Genomic DNA, 24,333 nt, shown 5'->3' with positions numbered 1-24,333 from the left:
ATGAAAGTATACCGTCATGGATCCATGCAAAGGTATGGATATTTACTATTATTTTACTATCCGTGATATTTATATATATCGAAAAAAGGATACATGCTGTATGTTTTAGTTAATGCAAGAAATGTTTCCTTGTCCAGTATTTAGAAAAGAAAAGGAAAATAAACCATTGTATGTAGAGAAATACATAAAACATATGTCACATAGTAATTTGTACTGGAAAACTAAATCCTGTCAAATACCATTATACAGTCAAAACTAAGACAAATATTGTGATATGATATTCAGTCCTTCACTGTGAATGGCAGCGTCACTTACCACTACGAGCTGGAACAGTCTGGCCTCCACTCCACTACCTCCATCTCCCTCTCAACCGTCTTATATAGAGCTCACTCTGCAAGCCAAGCACAATCTAAATGTGGGTGTCTCCTCAAAAGGGTCAATGGTTTTTCTTTGCTTTTTTCATCATCACCCACTTCTGTGGTCCTAGAGATCACGTCCTGTTATACCTGCCCATATATTTGATTTAAGTGAAGATAATCATGCTTAGATCCAATTCATACACCATGCAACATGTATACTTTTTGCATACTTTAAATACAGCAGATTTAATGCTGCATTAATAATGAATAGCATATGTTATATTCAGATTCAGATTCAGATTTCTTTATTGTCACTTATTTCAGTACTTTACAGCAAGAAGAGTGAAAATCTATTTATTATGGTCCCTCGACTATAGCAGCTTCCAATAATAAAATACAATACATTTAGCATAGAATAAAATAAGATTACTAAAACAAGATTACTATATACAGTTCGAAAAGGTGTGCAGTGCAATACAATAAATTTAGCATAGAATAAAATAAGATGACTAAAATAAAGATTACAATATACAAGTGTCTTTTAATAATAAAAGTGTAATAATTGTTTTACATAGTAGTATATAATACAGCTTAAAATGTACATACAATATGGTAACAATCATATTGAGACAGAAATCTATTAATAAACCCAGTCAAGGGTGCTCGCAACATTGCTGCCATACTTTGGAGTTCTTGGCATGCATGCTCAGAGAGACAATTTGCTCACTTCTTGTCAGCAGATGATTCACAGGTCCTGTAATGTTGCATGTATTTATAATTTGTTTGGGATAGTTTTACCATTCAAAATATTCATTAATGAGGTTAGTATTTCAAAATAGTAAAACTCAAGCCTGTTGTGTTATGAATGGAGTTAAATGGAGTAAACAGAATCTCTGTTTGCACAACCACGATTAGTGCATGAAGCCCTACTGCTTTTGGATGATTTACAATAGTATTACACCTTTGACATTTTACCTGTCCATCTCTTGACTGATCCCACCTTCCTTACACTCGTTTAAATGGTACCATAGTTAAAACCTCTTAGCAAGCGCCCCCAAAATTGGCCATTTTAGTTTTAGTTTTTGAGGACTGCATACTTTTTTTGCAAACCAAAACTCTTTTGAAATATGACATTCTGAAGTTTCTGATTCCAGAAAGAAATGTCACTTTAAGTGCTAACGTAATAGAGTAACATAGGTCTGAACTTGAGTTGTAGAAAAACTTGTTACTCAAGTTTTTCTGTAGTAGTTAGTAGTCCAGAGGTAGTATTTCCCCAGAAGGTGGTATGGCTTACAAATCCAGACGGAGCCATAGCCTGAAGCCTTATATAGCCTTATGTAGTACATATCCAAATCCAAATCCATAAAGATCCATTCAGAAATGAGTGATTAGGAGTGATTTTGGTAAACTGTGTACAAAGAAAAATGTAAGGTTATTCTATAACCCTAGTTATATGAATACTGGCTGAGCGTCTCGCTCTGCCTACTGATATATCATTATCTCCAGCACCTAGTGTGCTCTGGGAAACAAAACAAATGCACCCACTTGCACGTGACCACACCACTCCCATGCGTGCCTCTATATTACGCCGGAAGTGGTCATGCCTCACCCTTCCAAGTTCGAATTCCATACGCGGAAAACATCCAAGGGACCTCAGGGCGGTGAAGAGCGAGACGCTCAGCCAGTATTCATATAACTAGGGTTATAGAATAACCTTACGTTATATTATCACACTGGCAATCGCGTCTCACTCTGCCTACTGAGATAAAGGGCAGAGCGGACGCGTGGCCACGTCAAATGCACCCCCTGAAGGCCCGTAAGCCCCAGCCAGGGAGGAGGCGAGTCCCGTCCACCCGCCTGTCCTAACGAAGGGGGGGAGGCAGTCAACTTCAACCAAAGTGCGAAAAAGGGGAACCAGGCACCCCCGAACGCACAGCGCAAGCGGGACCACGTGTGACACAGCACCCCGTGGTCCACACCCACACACTCCTGCTAGCCCACCTGATGGCGGGATGCAGGAGAGGTCCCGGACCTCAGGACCGCCTGGGAGACAGAACCCCCAGTCATGTCCATGAGGTAAAACCCAACGAAAGGACTAGGGGAGGACCAGGAGGCCGCAGCACAGATGTCCTCCACCGAGGCCCCCCCCCAACAGGGCAGCAGAGGCCGCCACACCACGAGTGGAGTGCGCCCTGATGCCCCCGGGGGGAACCTGTCCAGCCAATGTGTAGCAAAGGGCAATGCCCTCGCACAACCGATGTGACAGGCGCTGCTTGGACAGCGCCTCACCCGTGCGAGGGCCACCGTAACAAACAAACAGTTGATCGGAAGCCCTGAGATCCTGCGTGCGACTAAGGTAAACCCTCAGTGCACGGACAGGACACGACAGGTGAAGGCTCGACTCCAACCCATTAGCGTGAGGAGGAGGATGAAACGCCTGAATCACAATATCCCTGGAGCGAAAAGAGCTCTGGATATTCTTTGGCATGAAGACCGGATTAGGCCTCAGAGTCGCACCGCTATCGGCCCGAATAGACAGGCACTCAGGCCGCACCGAGAGAGCACACAGCTCACCCACGCGCTTAGCAGAGGTGATGGCCAAAAGGAACGCGGTCTTAAAAGACAGCCGATCCAATGGCGCCTGCTCAAGAGGCTCAAACGGGGCCTCCGACAACCGGCCCAGGACCAGTTGGAGGTCCCAACTCGGAGACAGAGAACGTTCCACAGGCTTGAGACGCAGAGCGCCAAGCAGGAAACGTTTCACGAGAGTGTGGCTGAACAGCGTACCGCCCTCAAAGCCCACGTGACAAGAGGATATAGCCGCGGCGTATACCCTCACCGTCGAGGCCGACAGCCTATCCAGGATAGACTGGAGGAAGGAAAGAACCAAGTCCAGGGGGCAAGACACTGGGTCCCCCAACCTCACACCACTCCTGAAACATACGCCACTTCCCAGCGTAAACCGCGGTAGTGGACGGAGCGTGCGCGTTCCGGATGGTGTTAACCACAGTAGGGGTAAGACACATCCCCTCCAGACTCACCCTTTCAGCAGCCAAACCATCAATGGCTGCCCCAGAACAGGACGCAGAAACAGCATCCCGTGTGCCTGAGAGAGGGCCCGCGGTGATCACGGAACAGGCCACGGCGGGGCCACCAAGAGCTGAATCAGGACCGGGAACCACACAGCCGTGCCCCGGTCCGGCGAGATCAGGATCAAAGTCCTGCACCACCGACGTACGTACGTAATAAACAGTTGTTGCTGGGATTTTTTGGGTGTTGTGAGCCCAGGTGAAGTCCTCGCTGGGTTACGAGGAATTTTAAGGTTTTCACCCTGTCCACCTCTGTCTCACCTATGTACTGTACACTCCTCCATGGGTCAATAATCATCTCCTTGGTCTTATCTGTGTTCAAGGAAAGATTATTGTCCTGACATCAGGCCACCAGTTCCGCCACCTCCCTTCGGTACGCCGCCTCAGCTTCCCCAGTGATCAGTCCGACAACCGTAGTATCATCCGCAAACTTGATGATACTGGTGTTGTTCTGGGAGGCCACACAGTTGTGTGTGAAGAGGGTGTACACAGCAGGGGGCTCAGCATGCAGCCCTGGGGGGTCCCTGTGCTTAGAACCTTCGTGCCTGATGTCCAGTTGCCGACTCTGACTGACTGGGGCCTGTTTGGGTTAGAGTTAAGGTTCATTTCCGACCTTCACTCTGTGGTAGCACAGAAATATCTTTATTGCCAAGTAGTTTGCACTCAGTCGTTTTTGGTGCGACATTTGCTCTCAACACAGAGATGAATGTACTGCAGATATATGTTTTTTCTATAATACTATACAGCTCAGTTTCTATTTGTGAATTCAAGTCTCTCCTCACACTGAACACCAGAGATACTAGACTCTAGTGAGTGATGATTTTCTCAAGAGACAGATCTTGGAGCTTCTCCATAGACAGTGAATAGTGGAGACTATGACTCATGGTGATTTTACTGGGATATGGATACATTTTCAGAGTCAAAGCTTAACCCTTTCACTGCCACATGACAGAAGGTTAACCCTTTACTATCACACAACTGACGGTGACCGTCGATAGTAAAGGGTTAACCTTCTGTCGTGTGGCAGTGAAAGGGTTAACCGGCTGTTGTGTGACAGTGAAAGGGTTAACCTTCTGTGTGTTGTCGCAGTGAAAGGGTTAACCGTTTTGGTAGTGCAGCAGTGAAAGGGTTAAATAGACTTACACTTAATAAATATAAATTATTTTATAATAGCTTGAATGCTATATGTTTCATCCTAATCTGATCAGAACTGTAGGAATTATGGCTGATATGATTACACAGACAGATAGACACACACACAAACCCACGGACAGGAGTGCTTGCAATACCCCCTCTCCAATGCTTCCTGCATGCTGGAGTAATTATGGCTGACACGATTACACAGAAAGACACACACACCCACTGACAGGAGTGAATGCAACACCCCCTCTCTAGCGTTTTGCGTAAACGGTGATCAAGTAATGACTTTTAAAGATCCCCTCCACATGTGTTTTTAACACTTTCAAATGTTGTATATTGAATAACAATTTGTTTGCTAAATAGCTCTGATATAATTATTCATTAAAACCTCCCACTTATCAGCTTCAAAGAGGTTGTTAGGAAACGGTATAGTAAAGTGTTAAATATTATAGTACTTCATTGTGACATGAGGAGTGTGCCAGGAGTTCTTATGACCACATGTAATAAGAAACACAAACTTTGCAGGCATGTCTAGTAAATGTCACACTCAGAACGAGATCATAAAAGTGACATTAATTGCATAATCTGTCCGCGCTGTAACTACAGACGGATGTTGTGGCATTCATTTCAGCGGTCTGTCAAACTGATCAACTGTCAAAGAAGTGCCATACAATTCATGATGGAATCATTGAGGAGCTGAGGGTATGTATGCTATGTACATCGGAGACAAGTAGCACTGCCAATATTTACCCACAGCCACAACATGAAGTTACAAATTACAAATTGAAGATGACTCGCAATGTGCATCCACACGGTGAGAACTATATTCAAAACAAACAACACGTAAGTGATTGATTTACACACAGCTGCGCTGTCAAGACCCCCTGACCCAGCCTGACCTGACCATAGTCCCAATGCAGCAGTTGGTATCATGCCAAAAAAGGAATTGTCACTATATGCTTCTAGTGTCATTTTGAAATGGTTGGAGTTTATGTGTTGATACTTGAGTTTAGTTCCTTACTATAGTGGTCAATTAACCTGTATTATAGTCCTTTGGAAATCTTGTTTCTTTATTTCCAATATATGGAAATATATATATATATTACTCTAAACCCAACCCAATTTTACTAAATAAATACTTAATATGAAAGATGCTTTGTGTGCAATAAAAGAAAACACAATACTTTTTTGATAATTAAAGGGGCAATAATAATTTGAGAATGGACGGAATATAGGTACTTTAATTTAATATGGAGAGTTTTTTGTATTTCTGTATTCATTAATGAATGAATGAATTAAAATCCATTATGGTATTATTCTAAAACCAATTTAGATTAAATACACACTTCATTACAGAATGGATGATATTGTGTATAAAAATGGTATACATTCAAGGTTTTCATTCCTAATCCCAAATGAATGGGATGAACACTGATTTATTTGCTCCAAATCCATGACCAACATGTGTGCAATTTGATCTGTGAAGGAAATGCCACCTGGAAGGCTAGACCGACACCAGAGTGCCAGCAACACATGTTAGGCTACAACTATTGATAGCTTGGCTTTTACCCTATTTGACACAAGTTCACCTTCGCTGGTATGGAGCTCCCTGACCCTGAGATCCATTATATTTTATGTTGTGAGTATAGATGCTATAGTATATCTATAATGGAGCAAATACCTTCACAAGAGTGAATACATGTCACAGTGGACTTTAACTGACCATCTTTACTTCAGACAGTAGAGTTTCATAATCAAAAGCGAAATATAAACTTAAATATTAAATTAGGAGTAGAGTTTGATGCTTTCAACAAAATAAACATGAGTGTGTGTTAATATGGGACGTCCAAGTGACACACTGGGTCTTGATCCCTTATCTGTCTGCAACTTTTTCAGTATCATCCCGGTTTATAATATCTATAAATGTGATATGGATGGAAATCTTGTTTTTCAAACACCATGCCCAGTGCCCACACAAATTTCAACAAAATGTCTATACAAGTAAGCATATAGCGAACCCCCCATTATTATCTTTAGAATATGCACCCCTTCTCCACCAACACTCTCAATAAATGGTCATTTCAATGCAAATTCTCTGTTAAAGGAGCAAAACTATGGAACTGTCTATACCCACTAATTTTACTGTTTTCAATAGAGGTGTTAAATTATGGCTAAAAGAGAGACACCATTGTACTCACACCTAATACCCCTGTATAGACACAATTATATTTGTATTGTCTTTTTTCCTTTTATTTTTTCTATTTTAATTATTAATTTAATTTAGTCATGCTATTGTGATGTCCATGTAAAATAAAATAAACCAGATCAGCTTGTAATTGTGAGTCAATTAGCTGGTCCTCTAGCAGTGAGAAAATAATTACAGCCGCTTTAAAAGGAAGATGAATCATGAGTTTCCTCCATGAACAGCCTTTTTTAGCAGCGGTGGAGGCAGCGGTGGCCTAATGGTTAGAGAAGCGGGTTTGTGACCGGAAGGTTGCCGGTTCAATCCCCGGGACCGGCAGGAAAAATCTGCCGCTGAAGTGCCCTTGAGCAAGGCACTTAACCCCCAACTGCTCCAATGGAGTTGCTCAGTGGCCGACGGTGTCAGACTGTGGTTGTACTGGGCAGCTCCCAGGTATGAATGGAACTGTGTGAATGTGAAGCAGGGCGTAGCTGAAAAAGAACATCTGTGCTCAGCGAACCTACCCTGGGTAAATAAAGGTTAAACAAATGATATATTCTATTGTAGTACTTGTGAAATGTTTTTACAAAATTATATTGTTTGTATATTATTGGAATGTTGTTGAATCAGTCTATTTATTAATCTGTCCTACATTGGCCATACATGCCTGAATTTGTATTTGATGTTTTTTTTGTGTTTTATCCTCAATAAATGCATTATTCAACAATTAGAAAATGATTATTTCACAAATGACAAATGACTATTTTGTTTCAGGTCATGCCCAAGTGCACGTCGTATAACAGGTGTGGTGTGTGGTTAGGGCCTGGTATGTAAGAACAAGGACAGGCTCCACCACATTATGGTTAGCCTATGAAGAATATGCAGTCATCCCAAAATCAGTAGTCACGCCCGCTTGCCTCAACGACTATCGCCCTGTAACTCTCACCTCTAGCCATGAAGTGCTTTGAGAAGCTAGTGAAGGGCTACATCTGTTCCTCCCTCCCCAACACCCTGGACCCCCTGCAATTTGCATATCGCCCCAACTGGTCCACGGAGGACACCATAGCCCATGTGCTGCACACAGCAGCATCACACCTGGACAAGAGGCATGGGGAACGATGTGAGAATGCTATTTATTGACTACAGCTCAGCATTCAATACCAGTCCCCTCCAAGCTCGTAGTCAAGCTCAGAGACCTGGGCTTGAACTACGACATCTGCCAGTGGGTCTTGGACTTCCTGACGGGAAGACCCCAAGTGGTGAGAGCATGTAACTGCACCTCCTCATCCATCACTCTCAACACAGGTGCCCCCCAGGGCTGTGTTCTGAGCCCCCTCCTCTACTCGCTTTACACACATGACTGTGAGGCAAAGCACAACAGCAACACAATCATCAAGTTTGCTGACGACACAGCTGTGGTGGGCCTGATCTCTGCAAAGGATGAGAAGGCCTACCTGGGAGAGGTAGAGAACCTGGCGCTGTGTCACTTTAGACACTTTAACACTACATTATATTTATCTATTTATTAAAGAGATTTGCACTACATTCATACCTCATTTGCATTTGCACCTTGTCTTAAAAAAGGTTTTGTACCTCATTGTCTGCATTTTTACTTCATTGTACTTAGATTGTACTTAGGTTGTACTTTAGTTTGTATATTGTATATTGTATAGTGTTATTCCTCTTTTACTGTATGAAGCACATTCTCAGGGGCTCATACAGAACCACATTTCACTGTAATGTACATGTACCTTATATGTGACAAATAAAAACAAACTTGAAACTTGAAACTAATGATTATTATGAATGATTTGCTAAACCTATTGTTATAGTCTATAGATAATGGTCAAATTAATCTAAATGGTGCATGACAGGCGCCTGGAGAGACAACAGAGGAGTTATGATGCCAATTAAGATCATGGTGATCAACTAAGTAGAGTCATAAAACAATTGTCGAGCAGCCAAGAAATATGATGTTAAAGAGTGTAATGTTAGAAGATGGTGAGCCCAAAAAGATCGCCTTAGAAATGCAAATAGTCAGAAAAATGTAGAAAGATAGATAAAGAAAATGTTCATTATAAAAACAAAATACCCTCCCACAAAACCATGCAGGTTGAATTAGTATTTTTATTTGCATAAATTCTATTAATAAGCTATTAAGTCAACCATTAATGACAGGATTCCTAAATTGCCAATCAAGTTTTTACCCAGTTTCAGTCTATGGTATTTAACTATACAAGCCAAAGAAAAATATAGTAAATCTCCCCTACATTACAACCAATTACATGAAGTCTTAAATCAAATATTGCCGCGAACAGACATCACTAAAATAACTCACAAGAAGGTCACAGATGTTGGAATTGATACAACACTGATTTATTAACAAGGGCATTTTCACAACAGCAGTCATATTATATGATGCTTGGAAAAGCTCAGGCTTCAGCGACCTGATGAAGTTTATTCTGCTGAATCTTTGCCCTGCAAAAAAAAGAGAAATGTTAATTACTGATAATTCTGACTTTTGATAATCTGATAGTATCTAAATTGTAACGTCGGCTAAGAGCAGCAAAATAAATTAAATCATACATTAAGAGTATTGACCAATCATTAGAATTAACCATTTCTGCATTCGCACATCATCAGGGAACCTATACCTTGCCAGAGTCACGGGTCTTGGCTCTCAGCTTGTTGACCTGGGACTCAGCGATGTCGGCACGCTCCTCAGCCTCCTCCAGCTCATTCTGAATCTTCTTGCTCTTGGACAGGTGGACGTTGGCCTGCTCCTCCTGAAATAAAGAATGCAAGTTTTTTTTTTATCCACTTTTTCTCCCATTTTCAATATTTTCTCCCATCCCAATTTCGTATCATACAATTCAACCCTCCCCTGTCACGAACGCTGTTTCTTGCCTCCCACAAGCCGGCTGCAATGTGGACTAAGTCATACATAGCACAAGTCCCCTCCGGTACTTGAGGTAACAGCAGTCGCATCTTTTCACCTGCGCAGCTCCTCAGTGGCGAGGAGTAACGCGTGGGAGGCTCACGCTGCCCCCGACACTTCCTGATTCCACTGCGCAGGCACACCAACCGACCTGTAGGAGTCGCTGTCCACAACGCCCGATCCCCACCCATCAGTTTCCCACCCCCTAATACGGCCAATGTGTATTAGTACGGACGACCAGCTAAACTGAAAGCAAATGTGGAGCGCTGGGCTCTAACAGGCAAGCCCAGCGTCTCCAGATTTCGTGGCGAGCGCCTTGCCCACTACGCCACTTAGCCGCCCGTCAAAGAATGCAAGTTTTAACGTTGATAATTTGACCTGTTAGAGAATATACTTTGTAGATGATCTTTGAGAGGTATATCTCTTTTGATACTCACCGCTTCCTCGGCCGTCCTCTTGTATGATTTCACTTTAAGCTGCAGCTTGTCAACCAGATCCTGTAGCCTGGTGAGATTCTTCTTATCTTCCTCAGTCTTTGAAATAGGAAAACATGTTAAACTTCTTTAATAGGCAATCTATTTATTTAACTACAGTATAAGCTTTCAATACTAGACAAGTGTTAAACTGAGTTAAGCAATAGGCTATTGGATAATGTCTGACACTATACCTGGTAGGTGAGTTCCTTCACTCTCCTCTCGTATTTGCGGACACCTTTAACAGCATCTACTCCCCGTCTCTGCTCAGTCTCAACCTCTCCTTCAAGCTCGCGCACCTTCAGAATTGAATGAAATATTGAGTCCTCTTTATTCTGTCCAAAATCAGTTCACCAATACATATTTTGACATGTGGCTATTATTTTCTCTTACCCTGGACTCCAGTTTCTGGAGCTGCTTCTTGCCTCCCTTCATGGCCAGATTCTCAGCCTCATCCAGGCGGTGCTGCAGGTCCTTGACTGTGACCTCCAGGTTCTTCTTCATCCTCTCCAGGTGAGAGCTGGTGTCCTGCTCCTTCTTCAGCTCCTCGGCCATCATGGCAGCCTGAAAAGCCATGTCACTAGAACTTAACCCAAGTCCTACTGAATAAGTTATTTCTTACCTTACTTAAGAACTAGAAATGAACCACGACTTACATCAGTGATGGCCTTCTTGGCCTTCTCTTCAGCATTCCGGGCTTCTTGGACTGTGTCATCCACTTCACTCTGGATCTGGACCAGGTCAGTCTCAATCTTCTTCTTGGTGTTCAGAAGGCTGGTGTTCTGAAAGGAAAAACCCGGTTTTGATAAAGAATATAATATTGCATGCATGCTATTAAATTCATACCCTATACATTTGTGATGAAAATGTTTGTTTGTTTACCTGAGAGTGCAGCAGTCCAACACGCTCACTGGCGTCCACCAGTTCCTGCTCAGCCACTTTGCGGCCTCTCTCTGTCTGCTCCAGACCAACTCTCAGCTCCTCGATCTCAGCCACCATGAGTCCATTTCTACGGTCAACCATGGCAGCCTGCTCCTTCAGGTCTTCCTGTGCTCTGAGAGCATCGTCAAGGTGCAGTTGGGCATCCTGATGTTAAAAGATGGTGAAATGGAATCAAACAGAATCACATTTATTTGTAAAACCCGACAACACACATTAATGTCCCCATGGGCCGGACACGTCTTCTTTAAACAAGTCAAGAAGAAACATCACAATAAATCAAGAACAAAGACAAAAACAGCAGGAAATCCAAAATAAAATGTAAAATAAATTAATTAATTAATGCAACACTCCCGGACATACCCCACGCGAAGGTAAGGAACAACTCACTAAAAACCTAGCAATAGGAAAAAAGCACCACAGGCAATGTGGAGGGGAGAAACCTTAGAAGGGCCGTTCAAGGGGGGATCTCCCTTCTTAAATGTCGGTGATAGTAGTGTTGCTATAAAACAGGCAAAACTGTTGATAAGCATGTACATATACGTGTAATGAAACACAAATAAGTACATGCAATAGCAACTGGGGTACATAAGAACATTTTGAAAGATTGAAAATAGAGCTGATGACGGATCCATTTGAGGTATGTAAGACAACTGCTATGTGCCTTACCTTGAGCTGGACCTGAACATTCCTCAGCGACTTCTGGGCCTCAGCAGACTGGCGGTTGGCATGACTCAGCTGAATCTCCATCTCATTCAGGTCTCCCTCCATCTTCTTTTTGATTCTCAGGGCATCATTCCTGCTCCTGACCTCAGAGTCCAGAGTGCCCTGCATGGAGTCAGTCACCCTCTGGCTGTTCCTCTTGATCTGCTCCATCTCCTCATCCTTCTCTGCCAGCTTCCTGTCAACCTCACCCTTAATCTGGTTGAGCTCCAGCTGGACACGTAGAATCTTGGACTCTTCATGTTCCAGAGTTCCCTAAAAATACACAGGAAATGACGGTCCATTAAGTTGTTTATGTTGTCAAGTTGAAACCATTTATATATCTTGTTGACTTTTTATTATGTTTGATATAGGCTTACTGTGTGTCCACTGATTGATGTACTGTATGGAGGCAAAATAAGTTCTCTCTAGTATAGTATTTACCTCCGCTTCCTCAAGGGCTGTCTGGATCTCTGATTTCTCGGTCTCCATCTGCTTCCTGGACTTCTCCAGCTCATGGATGCTCTTTCCAGTCTCACCAATCTGTTCAGTCAGGTCTGAGATCTCCTCTGTAGATACCACAAAATAGTGATGAGAAATATGACATTGATTGCAGTGTATTCATCTACATCTATCGTGGTATTTAGTAACAGTTATATTTCTTAATGGACTCACGCTGCAGGTTCTTGTTCTCGCGTTTCAGGGTCTCCAGCTGATCCAGAGCCTCCTCATAGGAGTTCTTCATCTTGAATACCTCAGTGCTGAGAGAACGAGCCTCTTTCTGAGCTCCCTCCAACTCTGCCTGGCCCTCCTCGAACTTCTGCTTCCACTCTGCCAGGACCTGCAAAGTCATTTAAAGAAATGTAACCTAGTATTTTTAAGCAACAATTCTTAATGACTGAGGAAGATATGGGTTTTTTCTACTTTTCTTTCCATTCTTCTTCATTGAAGAGAAATATATGGGTTGTGGGATTAATTGATAAGTGTGTGGGAATGCGTGAGCATAATGTGTTTGCTGGAAGTGGGAACGGATCACCAATAAAGGCCTACTGGTGTTGCAGATGGAAGAAGATTGTTGTGACACTGTCGGACTGACGTGAGACGCGATGCTACGAGGAGCATCTACACACTGAGGAAAACCCATGAACTTTTGTTTTGCTTTTGAAGACCAGTAGTGTGTTTTGTCACTGGACCTACTGATTAGAGACGGTTCCCTAGAACGGGGAAGGCAGATTCTGGTAAGCTAAGCCATGTTTATTTTGTTTCTGCTTTCTTGTTTTTCCTCACTACTATAATTCAATATTAAGACTAGAACTGGGATTGCTAAACTGAATACCCCTAGCCTGGTTCGTAACACCGTAGTTCAGGTAATGAATATCAATTCACCTTGTCAAAGTTCCTCTGCTTCTTGTCAAGGTTGGCAGCCAGACCATTGGCCCTCTCCACATCAATCATGAGGTCCTCCACCTCACCCTGGAGTCTCTGTTTGGTCTTCTCAAGAGAGGCACACTTGGAGTTCACAGCCTCAATCTGCTCCTCAGCCTCCTGAAGGCGCTGGGCCAGCTTTTTCCTGGTGAACAGTTGTTAAATGTAACAATGTAATCAAATGTAATAAACTATGTTTGTTGAGATGGGCAGCAGAAAATAACCATATTGACTTACTTTGCCTCCTCAAGCTCCTCTGTGCGCTGGATAGCATCAGTTTCATACTTGGCCCTCCACTGGGCTACCTCACTGTTGGCCTTGGACATTCCACGCTGCAGCTCAGTCTTGGCCTCTTGCTCCTCCTCAAACTGCTCCCTCAGAAGGTCACAGTCATGGCGGGCTGATTGAACACCATGAGCAAGGGCATTCTTGGCCTAAAAAGGTTATTAAAATAAGGACAATTAAATAAGAGACAATACTATGTCAAAATAACAGAAATCGATCTACCTATTTTTAAGAAGATTTTCCTCACCTTAACCTCTTCCTCAACCTGCCTCTTCAGCTCATCAATCTGCTGAGTGTAGGCCTGCTTGCCTCTGGTCAACTGGGAGACAATGGATTCTTTCTCCTCAAGCTGGCGACCAAACTCACCTGGTTTTGAAATTAGATTTATTTTAGATAGAGTAAAAAATAAAAAAGACTGAACACAAAACAACCTTTTTTAATAGAAATACTTGCCAAATTTGATATACCAAGAACCCATCGATTTAAATACTTTCAAAAATCAGTAGCTACAATTCTCATAAACCAAAAACACAAGTGAACCACTCACATCCACAATAACAACTTACAAAAGATAATATGGAAGGAAGAGGACAATTATCCAAGTTTTATGATGTGTTGTTATCAGGATCGGAAGCGAGCTCTTTGAGCAGTTTGCAGGCATGGGAGAAAGACATGCAGGTGGACATAACAAAAGAGGATTGGGAACAAATATGTGAAATGGCACAGACCCTTTCAATTAATACCAGATGTAAACTTCTATAATACAAGTGGATACATGACACCAGAGAAATGACACAGGTTTTATCCCATGATACCAGATGAATGCACTAGGTGTGGAGTAGAGGTAGGAACCCTATACCACTGTATGTGGGAATGTGACAGGATGCAGTATTGGCAAGAGATTCTGGAGCTTATCTCCGAGCTGACAGAGATAGAAGTCCCGATAGATTCTAAGTTATGTATACTACACATGTAGGCTACCCAGAGAACCTTCCAGCTAACACTAGAAAGAAGAAATTGATACATTTTTGTTAGGGATGCTCGATATTGGCTTTTTTACCGATACCGATATTGTCCAACTCTTAATTTCCGATATCAACCGATACCGATATATGCAGGGTTCCCCCCCCCCCCCCCAAAAAAACTGAATAATTTCAGGTAACTAATAATTTCACTGGATATATATATAACAAATATTGTTATATATGTGATATTTTCCGATATCACATTTTACTGCCGATATCGGCCGATAATATCGGTCGGCCGATAATATCGGACATCCCTAATTTTTGTCTGTTACAAGCCAAGAGAGTGGTTGCTCTAAACTGGAAGGAGATACAGAGACCAGATCTAAACAATGGTTAAAGGAAGTGTGAATGAATGAATGAATGAATGAATGAATGAATGAATGAATGAATGAATGAATGAATGAATGAATGAATGAATGAATGATCAGAGAATTTGGCAATGGAAAAGCTGACCTACATACAAAGGGGAAAGACAGAGCAGTTTGAAAGGACGTGGGCGACATTTGTGAGGTTCTTGTGGGGTGTGAGAATTTGAAGGAAATAGATAGGAGAAAAGAGAGTTTAGGGATGGGAAAGGAGGACAGATGAGGGTAGAAAGGCCGAAGAGGGTTTTTTATTTTTATGATTTCTTATAATACATTTTACTGTGTTTAAAAAAAATTGAATGTCAATTTAAATTATAATTAGGGAATGGAGGGGGTTAAATGTATCTTTTGTCATGTATTTCTGTCGTATATGTATTAAAAAAAAATTAAATTAAAAAGAAATTTAAAAAAAGAAGAAATACTTGCCATTCTCAGTCAGGAGTCTTGCTCTCTGAGAGCCGATATCATTTATCTGGCGCACATTCTCATCGCTTTTCCCCTTCAGTTCACTAAGTTGGTCCTCAAGGGTGCGGCACATCTTCTCAAGATTTCCCTGTTAATTAACATTGAATCTGTTGAGTAATTTTCTCAAGACATGTTCTGCACATGAATCTATATGTACTGTGTACATTTATCTGGTACATTTATAATAAGTATACCTTGGCCTTAGCAACAGCTTCCATGTTGCTGGAGAGGTCATCAATCTCCATCTTGTATTCACTCTTCTCCTTCTCCAGCTTCTGCTTGACACGCTGGAGGTTGTCGATCTGCTCTCCCAGCTCTGCAACACTGTCAGCCTGCTTCTTGCGGAGAGCAGCAGCGGTGGCTTCATGCTGGAGGGTGGACTCCTCAAGATCACGACGCAGCTTCTGGAACTCAGCCTCACGCTTCTTGTTCATCTCAATCTGAGCTGCAGTGGCTCCACCAGCCTCCTCAAGCCTCTCACTGATCTCCTCCAGTTCCCTGGAGAGGTCAGCTCTCTGCTTCTCAACCTTGGCACGAGCAGCACGTTCAGCCTCAATCTCCTCCTCCAGCTCTTCAATGCGGGCCTATAGGAATGTATGTATTTTTAAATAATCTTGCATTAATGATACATTATTGTACACATTGTGAAAAATTCTAAAAGTATTTAGAAAGATTTTAATTAAATGTTATTCAATTTGGCAGATTCATCTATTCATCTCACCTGCAGCTCCTTGATCTTCTTCTGAAGTTGAGATCCCATGGACTGCTCATCATCAATCTTGCTCAGCAGCTGGCCTGTTTCAAAGTCCTTCCTGTTATAATCAAAATAAATAGCATTGTAATGTATCAAGAGGGTAAAGCAACATGCATATGGACACATGATGCAGTCTGTCAGGGGAAAATAAAATGCAAGAAATGATTTACTTCTTGATCTTCTCGTCAGACTGCTGCTTGTCATTCTCCAGATCCATGATTGATTCCTGAGCCAGTTTCAGGTCGCCTTCAAGCTTCCTCCTGGTTCTCTCAAGGTCCATGCGGAGCTTCTTCTCTTGCTCCAGAGAACCCTCGAGCTGTACAGTTATACATGTTTGTCAACATTAAGCTCAATAACAGACACACATCTGTTTGTGGATCAGATTACTATTAAATAAAAACTCACATCATCCACTTGCTGCTCAAGCTTGGTCTTGGCCTTGGTCAGAGTGTTGGCTTTGTCTTCCTCTGCCTGCAGGTCATCAAGCGTCTGCTGGTGCGCCTCTTGGAGGGCTTTCTTCTCCTTTGTCAGCTTACCAACGCTCTCATCCTGAGCAGCCATCTCCTCAGTCAGGTTCTTCACCTGAATAAGGAAAACAAATCATGTTATCATAAATTAATGATCCTCTTGTTATCATTTGATGATTTAGCCAGAGAGAATACTTATGAACCTTGTTCTCAGTGGCATGTTTCTCCTTCTCCACTTTGGCCAAGGTGAGCTCCAGGTCATCAATGTCCTTCTTAAGCTCAGAGCATTCATCCTCCAGTTTCCTCTTCTTGGCAGTCAGCTCACCATTCATTTCCTCCTCATCTTCCAGTCTCTCAGTTGTCTCTTTGAGTTTGGCCTCAAGCTGGATCTTACTCTTGATAAGTCCCTCACATCTTTCCTCAGCATCTGACAGATTATCTGATTCCTAGGGCACAATAATAATGATAATATTATTCTCTACATGACAAAAACAGAGAGACAGTTTATCATTTACATATATCAACAGTTTCTAGACAGTTTAAGTCTACTTACAGATGCCGCTAGCAGCGACAGATCATTCTTCTCTTGGAGAAGAGACACCATCTTCATCTCCAGCTCCTTCTTCTTAGCCAGAGCAGTGGCCAGGTCTTTTGTCATCTTCTCATAGTTCTCCTTCATGTTAGCCAGCTCCTTCTCAGTCTCAGCAGAGACAAGAAGGGGCTTGATCTTGTAGTAAACCTTCATCCATGGCCAGTGTTTGACATTCATGAATGAGCGGATGTTGTACTGGATGGTAAAAACAGCCTCCCTAAAGGAAAACATTATTGTGTAAAATACAGTTTTAAATTGTAGTGAAACCAACTATTTTGATAGCTTATATAAATGTTAATGTAAAATGTAGATATTAATTAATTAATTAAATTGTCTGTTTTCAACATGCCTCCTCGCCATCATCTTCACAAACTCCTTCCTCATTAGGAAACCACAGCAACGAGCCTGAGTCATGGTGACCAAAGCAGCCAACTTCTCATCTCTCATCTCCTCAAGGGTACCCAGCAGACCAGCTTTGAAGAACACCTTAATAAGATATTTTATGTCTTTATAATACATATTTTCTTTATCCATGAACACAATCCATGTAATGATGCTAACATATAATTAAGTTAAATAGGTTTTGCTGTATTCACCTTGGTGTGTCCAAATCTGTACTCTTCGTGATTCACATCAATTGACCCAAGCAGCTTCTCAGAGGCCTTCTTGTTGTCCATGAACTGACCCTCAGGGATGACAGCGGCATTCAGTACTTTGTACCTTTTGTGAAAGAGTTCATGGTCATGTTCAGCACTTAGATAGTTGTAAGTATCAAAGTTTGTTGAGAGTACCTCTGCTTGAAGTCAGCATAGAGGATTCTGCTGGGGAATCCCTTTCTGCAGATTCTGATACCCTCCAGTACACCATTACACCTCAGCTGGTGGATAACCAGGAAGTTCTGCATCAGACCTACAGAGAAGATTATTATGACGATGTAATGACTCATCACCACTAAGCTACAATAAACCACGGAAGCACATCATAAAAAGATGCTAACCCGTTTAATCCCGAATTTTTCCCACACATGAAAATATCCAAAGCATGTATGTGTCATTAGAACCCCTTTGAAACAATCAATCATTATTATTTTTTTTCATGGAAAAGTACCGTACTTTTCGCACTATAAGCCGCACCTGACTATAAGCCGCAGCAGCTAAATTGAATGATGTGTACATATATAACCCGCACTGGACTATAAGCCGCAGGTGTTTTAATGTTTAATTACCATATGTAATTAGCATTGGGACACAATACTGTCGGACAAATAACAAGAATGAACTCATTTACAAGTTGTATTAAGTTTAGCAAATAAGGGAACAGATAAATAACATTTCAATGCAGTCAAAAAAGCAATATTTAGATTTTAACATTTTCGGGTTTGGTCACGTCGAGTCACATATAAGCCGCACCGTTATATAAGCCGCAGGGTCGAAAAATGGGGGGAAAAGCCGCGGCTTATAGTCCGAAAAGTACGGTAGGTGAAAAAGTGTGTTTTATGTTCGGTCACAATTGTGACCCGTGGGATAAAGTGTTGTATCTTTCCATTTATAGACTACATTAACATATTATTCATCCTATGCAGTCATACAAATTCTTAGGGGTGGTATTGAGGGGCATAGAGGTGGTGTTGAGGTGCATAGGGGTGATATTGAGGGCCATAGGGGTGGTTTTAGAGCCTCATAACTAAAAAAACATTATTACGGTCACTATTGTGACCAGTGGGATTAAATGGGCTTTAGCATTACGTTAACTGTCAGTGTACCTGGAGTCTTTGACTCATTGGGAATCAGGCAACGCACAAAGTGAGGATGGGTGCTCCTCAAGTTGGTCATCAGCTTGCCCAAGTTCTCCTGTAGATATATGGTGTGTGTCAAAGTCAAATATTCTTCACAATAATAAAGGAATTTATGTTTAGTTCTGAAATGACTTATAGTTCAATCTTACCCTGAACTGGGAGGACACAGTCTGCATGGAGCCACCCTTCTTCTTGGCTCCCTTCTTACTACTAGACTCTGTTAATGTTAGATAATAAATTCATATTTTCAGTATTATATTCAGATTACTCATCTAGATTCTTTATTTCCACCTACTACTAATGTTGTACCTTCAACTACAGGAGGATACAGTACAGGCAGCAGTTTAACGGAAGACTTCTGGTACAGCTGGATCACCGAATCGTTCAGTGGATCCTTGTTCTTGTCCAGCCATCCAGTGACGTTGTAATCCACAGTTCCAGCGTAGTGGATTAGGGAGAAGTGGGCCTCAGCCTTGCCTTTGGCAGGTTTAGGCTTCTCAAATGCTTTGGTCTTGCCAAGATGCTGGTCATACAGCTTGCTCTTGAAGGTAGTGTCAGAAGCCTTGGGGAACATGCACTCCTCTTCAAGGATGGAGAAGATGCCCATGGGCTTTATAAAAGTGGAAAAGAGATATACAGATCATTTATTTAGACACACCTTGTGGCATTCTAAGGAATATTTGAATAAGTCACAACGTTATGGTATACCTTCTCAATGAGCTCAATGCAGGCAGCCAAGTCCATGCCGAAGTCAATGAACTCCCAGATAATACCCTCCTTCTTGTACTCCTCTTGCTCCAGGACAAACATGGTGTGGTTGAAGAACTGTTGCAGTTTCTCATTGGTGAAGTTGATGCACAGCTGCTCCATGCTGTTGTACTGTCAGTGGAAAAAACATTAGCCTAATCTCCACATTCCTTGAGGACATTTCTTGCAATACGTCAGGCAGTCCATTGATTGTAGTGAATGCATACTTACATCAAAGATCTCAAAACCAGCAATGTCCAGCACACCAATGTAGAATAGTCTTGGCATCTTTGTGTCCAGCTGCTGGTTGATACGGATGACCATCCACAAGAACATCCTCTCATAGAGCGACTTGGCCAGGGCCATGACAGAGTTCAAGACCTGTTGTGATTTCAGTGAAGTAATGAAACAGACATCATTTGTGATGCCTAATACCACTTTCTCTAGCAGTTTATTTAACAAATTATTGGAGATGTGGCTATGTGAGTCTCTTGCAACGGTAGTTTAATTGAAATTGCAACGTCCCTTCTCTTATTCACTCCACCCTGTCTTGATATATTGATATTAAAAGGAGGCGTATTTCTATTATTGGGGTTAACTTGTGGAACAATGCTGATATACAGTTAAGAATGAGTCATTCGCTTTTGGTTTTTAAGAAAATCGTTTGTAAAGCTATTTTTGAAAACTACAAGGGTGAATAATACTGTTTTTTTTGGCCATTTTCTTTTACAATACTGTTTTGGAGTCTTCATTTTTGTTAAGAATATAGGACAGGCATATATAAGCATTATGCTTCAGTCTGTACCTTTTCAGTCACTGTAAAATCAAATATTGTTAAATGATGGTGTATATTGTATTGTGTGAGATGATGACTGAATAAACTACTACTACTACTACTACTACTACTACTACTACTACTACTACTACTACTACTACTACTACTACTACTACTACTACTACTACTACTATATGAGATGTGTATAAAACAAATGGCACAAGAAGATAATGATGTATGTTTCTCACCTGAGGCACAGTCTGTCCCTTGGTGACAAACTCATTTCCGACCTTCACTCTGGGGTAGCACAGCGCTTTTAGCAAGTCAGCAGAGTTAATGCCCAGCAGGTAGGAGATTTTGTCAGCATCTGGAAAAGTTACATAAAATACATGGCGATACATATTGGCAATATATAAAATTACATTGTAAGAAACATAAATTTTTTATGAATTTGTTGGCACTCACCCTCTGTGCCCTCAGGCTCAGCCTGCTCCTCACGCTGCTTCTGCTTGAACTTCATGTTGCCATGGTGAAGCACAGCGCCAGTCAGCTTCCAGATATAATTCTTCTCCTCATTAGTGAAGCCCAGAATATCAATAGCACTCTGTATGCAAATGAAATGTTGATATTAAGTCAAATAATAACCTTGGAAAATACATTTTCGTTTCTAACGTGTGACCTATTTACCAGGAGAGAAAATATGAAAAAGTTATATTACTGACATCAGTGGCATCCAGCTCTTCTTTGTCATCAATGCTGGGCACAGTGATATGACCCTGACTGCACATGGGGAAGTCATAGGGGTTGTTGGTGATGAGACACATTTCTGGTGTGGAAACACATAGAATAAAATAAGTTAGACTGGATCTGCTTCCGTCAAATGATTATGGACCATTGTTGTTGACAATTAAGATTAGTTATCATCAGTTATCAGTTATTCAGCTCACCAATCAGCTCAGGCTTGTGGTTGGTCATCATCTGGTAGAAGATGTGGTAGCCTCTCTCATCTGGAAGCTGGAAGGCCACTCTGGACTTCTCCAGCAGATCTATGAGGTTTGGTCATAATAAATATCTAGCCTACTAATAATGTCACTTGTTTAATTTTGTATGTGAATGTTATACTTACATGTTTCAATATCAGCACTGGACAGTTTGCCAGTTGGGAGGAAGTGGATTCTGATGAATTTACCCTTTTCAGAAGAACACAACAGTGTTATTATTGTGTAACCAAGTAATGCCCAGGTGATATTTGATACAAAATATTCAACTTACAAAGCGAGAGGAGTTGTCATTCCTCACGGTCTTGGCGTTACCATAGGCCTCCAGCAAGGGATTGGCTGCAATGATCTGATCCTCCAGTGAGCCCTATAATTCAAGTTTCACATTTTAACATTCATTTCAGTAAATGTACACTCTTTGTTTTACATTTCTGTGGTTTCCATTTTCAGAATATTATCTCAGTATTTTACCTGCATCTTTGATTCTTTCTTCTTCTCTCCACCAGGAGCCACTGCGATTGTGGCAAAGTACTGGATGACACGCTTGGTGTTCACAGTCTTTCCGGCACCAGATTCTCCACTGTGTATAGATACATTGATTAAGAGTTGCTCATTATTTCGACTAGCGCGGTGCCCATTCAGAACGGGCCCCTGGTATTGTTGCTCGCAGCTTTCTCGAGAACTGCTCATTCAATCGACTTCACACTCAACATTGCACTCTCTTAGGTCCTCAGTCAGCAATACAACCGCCAAGTGTGATGTCGATCGACTGAGCGGTTATCGAGCCATATAGAGATTCCTTCCATTTTATTTAGATTATACTGAAATGTATTATGAGAAACGTACGTGATCAGGACAGACTGGTTTTCCCTATCTGTGGAAGGTAAAGCATAGAAATTAAATACGTATCTGTTAATGGAACTCAGTTGTATTACAAATTATTATTATTATTATTTTACCAGGACATACCAGTAAGCATGAACTGATACGCATTGTCAGAGACAGAGAAGATGTGGGGTGGGGCCTCCATACGCTTCTTGCCTCTGTAGGCATTTACAACGTGCTGGTCGTACACTGGGAGCCACTTGTAGGGGTTCACAGTGGCACAGAACAGGCCAGAGTAGGTCTGAGGGAGGAGAAGATTGACAGAGCCATTTGAATAGAGACCTTTGTTGAATATGTTTTAAATATAGCATTTTTTTTATTAAACAATATCTTACGTAGATCATCCATGCAGCATAACGCTCTTTGAGGTTATACAACACAGAGGCTTCATTGAGATGGGTCATCATGGCCATGTCCTCAATTTTGTCGTACTTGGGAGGGTTCATAGCGTTAATATCGTCCTCCTTAACTGTCTTCTCCTGAAATACAGAAACACAATTTCAGTTTATATCTGACTCATCTGCAAGTTGTATTGCTTTGAATTCTATATGAAACACTTCAGCCTAGGGATGTTCGATATTGGCTTTTTTACCGATATCCGATATACCGATATTGTCCAACTCTTAATTTCCCATACCGATATCGGTATATGTGGGGTTTCCCCCCCAAAAAAACGGAATCATTTCAGGTACGGTAATTAACATTACATATCTCTTGTCGTGGAATTAACACAACATTATGCATACTTTTGACAATAAATAAAATAAGAATTTGTTCTTACTTGCTTGCCTGGGTAAATAAATGTTAAATAAATCAAAACAAAAACAAAATTTTTTTTTTTCTTTTTTTTGAAAACCGATACCGATAATTTCCGATATTACATTTTAATGCCAATATCGGTAGGCCGATAATATCGGACATCCAGCCTACTTTACCTCCTTAGTGTCGAGCACTTTGACAGTGACTTTGCCACCGTCTCTCTTCAGGATGGTACATTTGAGGTACAGCTCCGTAGCATCAGCCACGTAAGCAGCAGACTTAGCATCAAAGGGTGAAGTCTGTGCTGCAAGCCTCTCTGCCTCTGGCTTACGGAGGTAAATGGCGGCCTGGCCATAAATGGCCATCTCCGCGTCCGTACTCATGGTGGTGGCTTTTGGGTGTAAGTAAAAAACATATTTGCATGTATATAATGTTATAGGAATGTAAACCTGCAACACAAGTAGTGAATAGAAATAAATATAAAAAATATGTTTCTTACTTTTTGGGTTTTCCTTCAGACGATTGTCAAAAACTCACACCCTGTTTATTAACACAAATTAAGTTTTAATTTACAAAGAAAATGCCATAGCACTGATTCTAGCTGCACAACTTAAAGGGGACCTATGGTGAAAAGTGCCTTTTCTTGTCTTCTGCCTGTTTTCACAGAACGAGGGGTTGTCCTAACACTGAGAAGTGCCTTTTTCCGGTCTTCTGCCTATTTTTACAGAATGAAGGGTTGTCCCAACACTGAGGACATTTTCAATATGTGCATTGTGTCTTTTCTGCAGTTTAGCTGTGACCCTCCCTCTTGAAACGAGCCATTCAGAATTGCAGCCATAATCGCCATAATACCTTGTATATGCGCATATATGTGTGTGAAGATATCTTGATAAAATGTGTATGTACTGTACAAGATGGCGGCTCGCTCGTAAATCTTCTTTTCTACCTAAAGTTTAACCTAAAATATGTTTCTAATACTATTTTTAACAGTATGATTGCTATGCTATTGTTGGATCTTGAATCATATTTGATCTGCAACGTCTAGCCTGAAGGTTTGATCTGAATTATGTTCAGCGGTACTAAAGGCTTGGGCGCCATTGGTAGATGGTGCACAAGCATTTCAGGCACAGAAACCATTCACAACAGGACTGAAACAGAGAGGTATAGAGGC

The 24,333-nt window shown here is 41.6% G+C and overlaps 1 protein-coding gene across 2 annotated transcripts; it reads right to left on the bottom strand.

Annotated features, from left to right (window-relative positions):
• Positions 1-9,418: 9,418 nt before the first annotated feature.
• LOC311237312 (myosin heavy chain, fast skeletal muscle-like) lies at positions 9,419-23,545 on the bottom strand (the record flags this gene model as incomplete). Of its 2 annotated transcripts, none has more annotated exons than XM_084325128.1 (38): positions 9,419-9,556; positions 10,146-10,241; positions 10,376-10,480; positions 10,575-10,745; positions 10,838-10,963; positions 11,064-11,267; positions 11,790-12,098; positions 12,267-12,391; positions 12,498-12,663; positions 13,209-13,392; positions 13,485-13,681; positions 13,780-13,898; positions 15,352-15,478; positions 15,585-15,974; positions 16,112-16,202; positions 16,315-16,460; positions 16,550-16,726; positions 16,815-17,057; positions 17,165-17,420; positions 17,553-17,689; positions 17,800-17,923; positions 17,995-18,112; positions 18,966-19,053; positions 19,148-19,215; positions 19,308-19,608; positions 19,707-19,877; positions 19,977-20,126; positions 20,769-20,887; positions 20,986-21,124; positions 21,243-21,346; positions 21,468-21,566; positions 21,647-21,710; positions 21,793-21,885; positions 21,990-22,098; positions 22,365-22,392; positions 22,488-22,644; positions 22,739-22,882; positions 23,339-23,545. In XM_084325128.1, the coding sequence occupies 38 exons, from the start codon at positions 23,543-23,545 to the stop codon at positions 9,419-9,421; spliced, it is 5,790 nt and encodes a 1,929-aa protein (XP_084181254.1). The 2 variants fall into 2 exon arrangements, with proteins under 2 accessions (XP_084181254.1, XP_084181255.1); XM_084325129.1 differs by having other exon boundaries at positions 22,739-22,879.
• Between the last annotated feature and the right edge of the window lie 788 nt (positions 23,546-24,333).

Source organism: Notolepis coatsorum, assembly GCF_963971535.1.
Source record: "Notolepis coatsorum genome assembly, chromosome: 11".
NCBI lineage: Eukaryota > Metazoa > Chordata > Actinopteri > Aulopiformes > Paralepididae > Notolepis > Notolepis coatsorum.
Note: the sequence above shows the minus strand (reverse complement) of the source record. Positions and strands in the feature narration are given on the sequence as shown.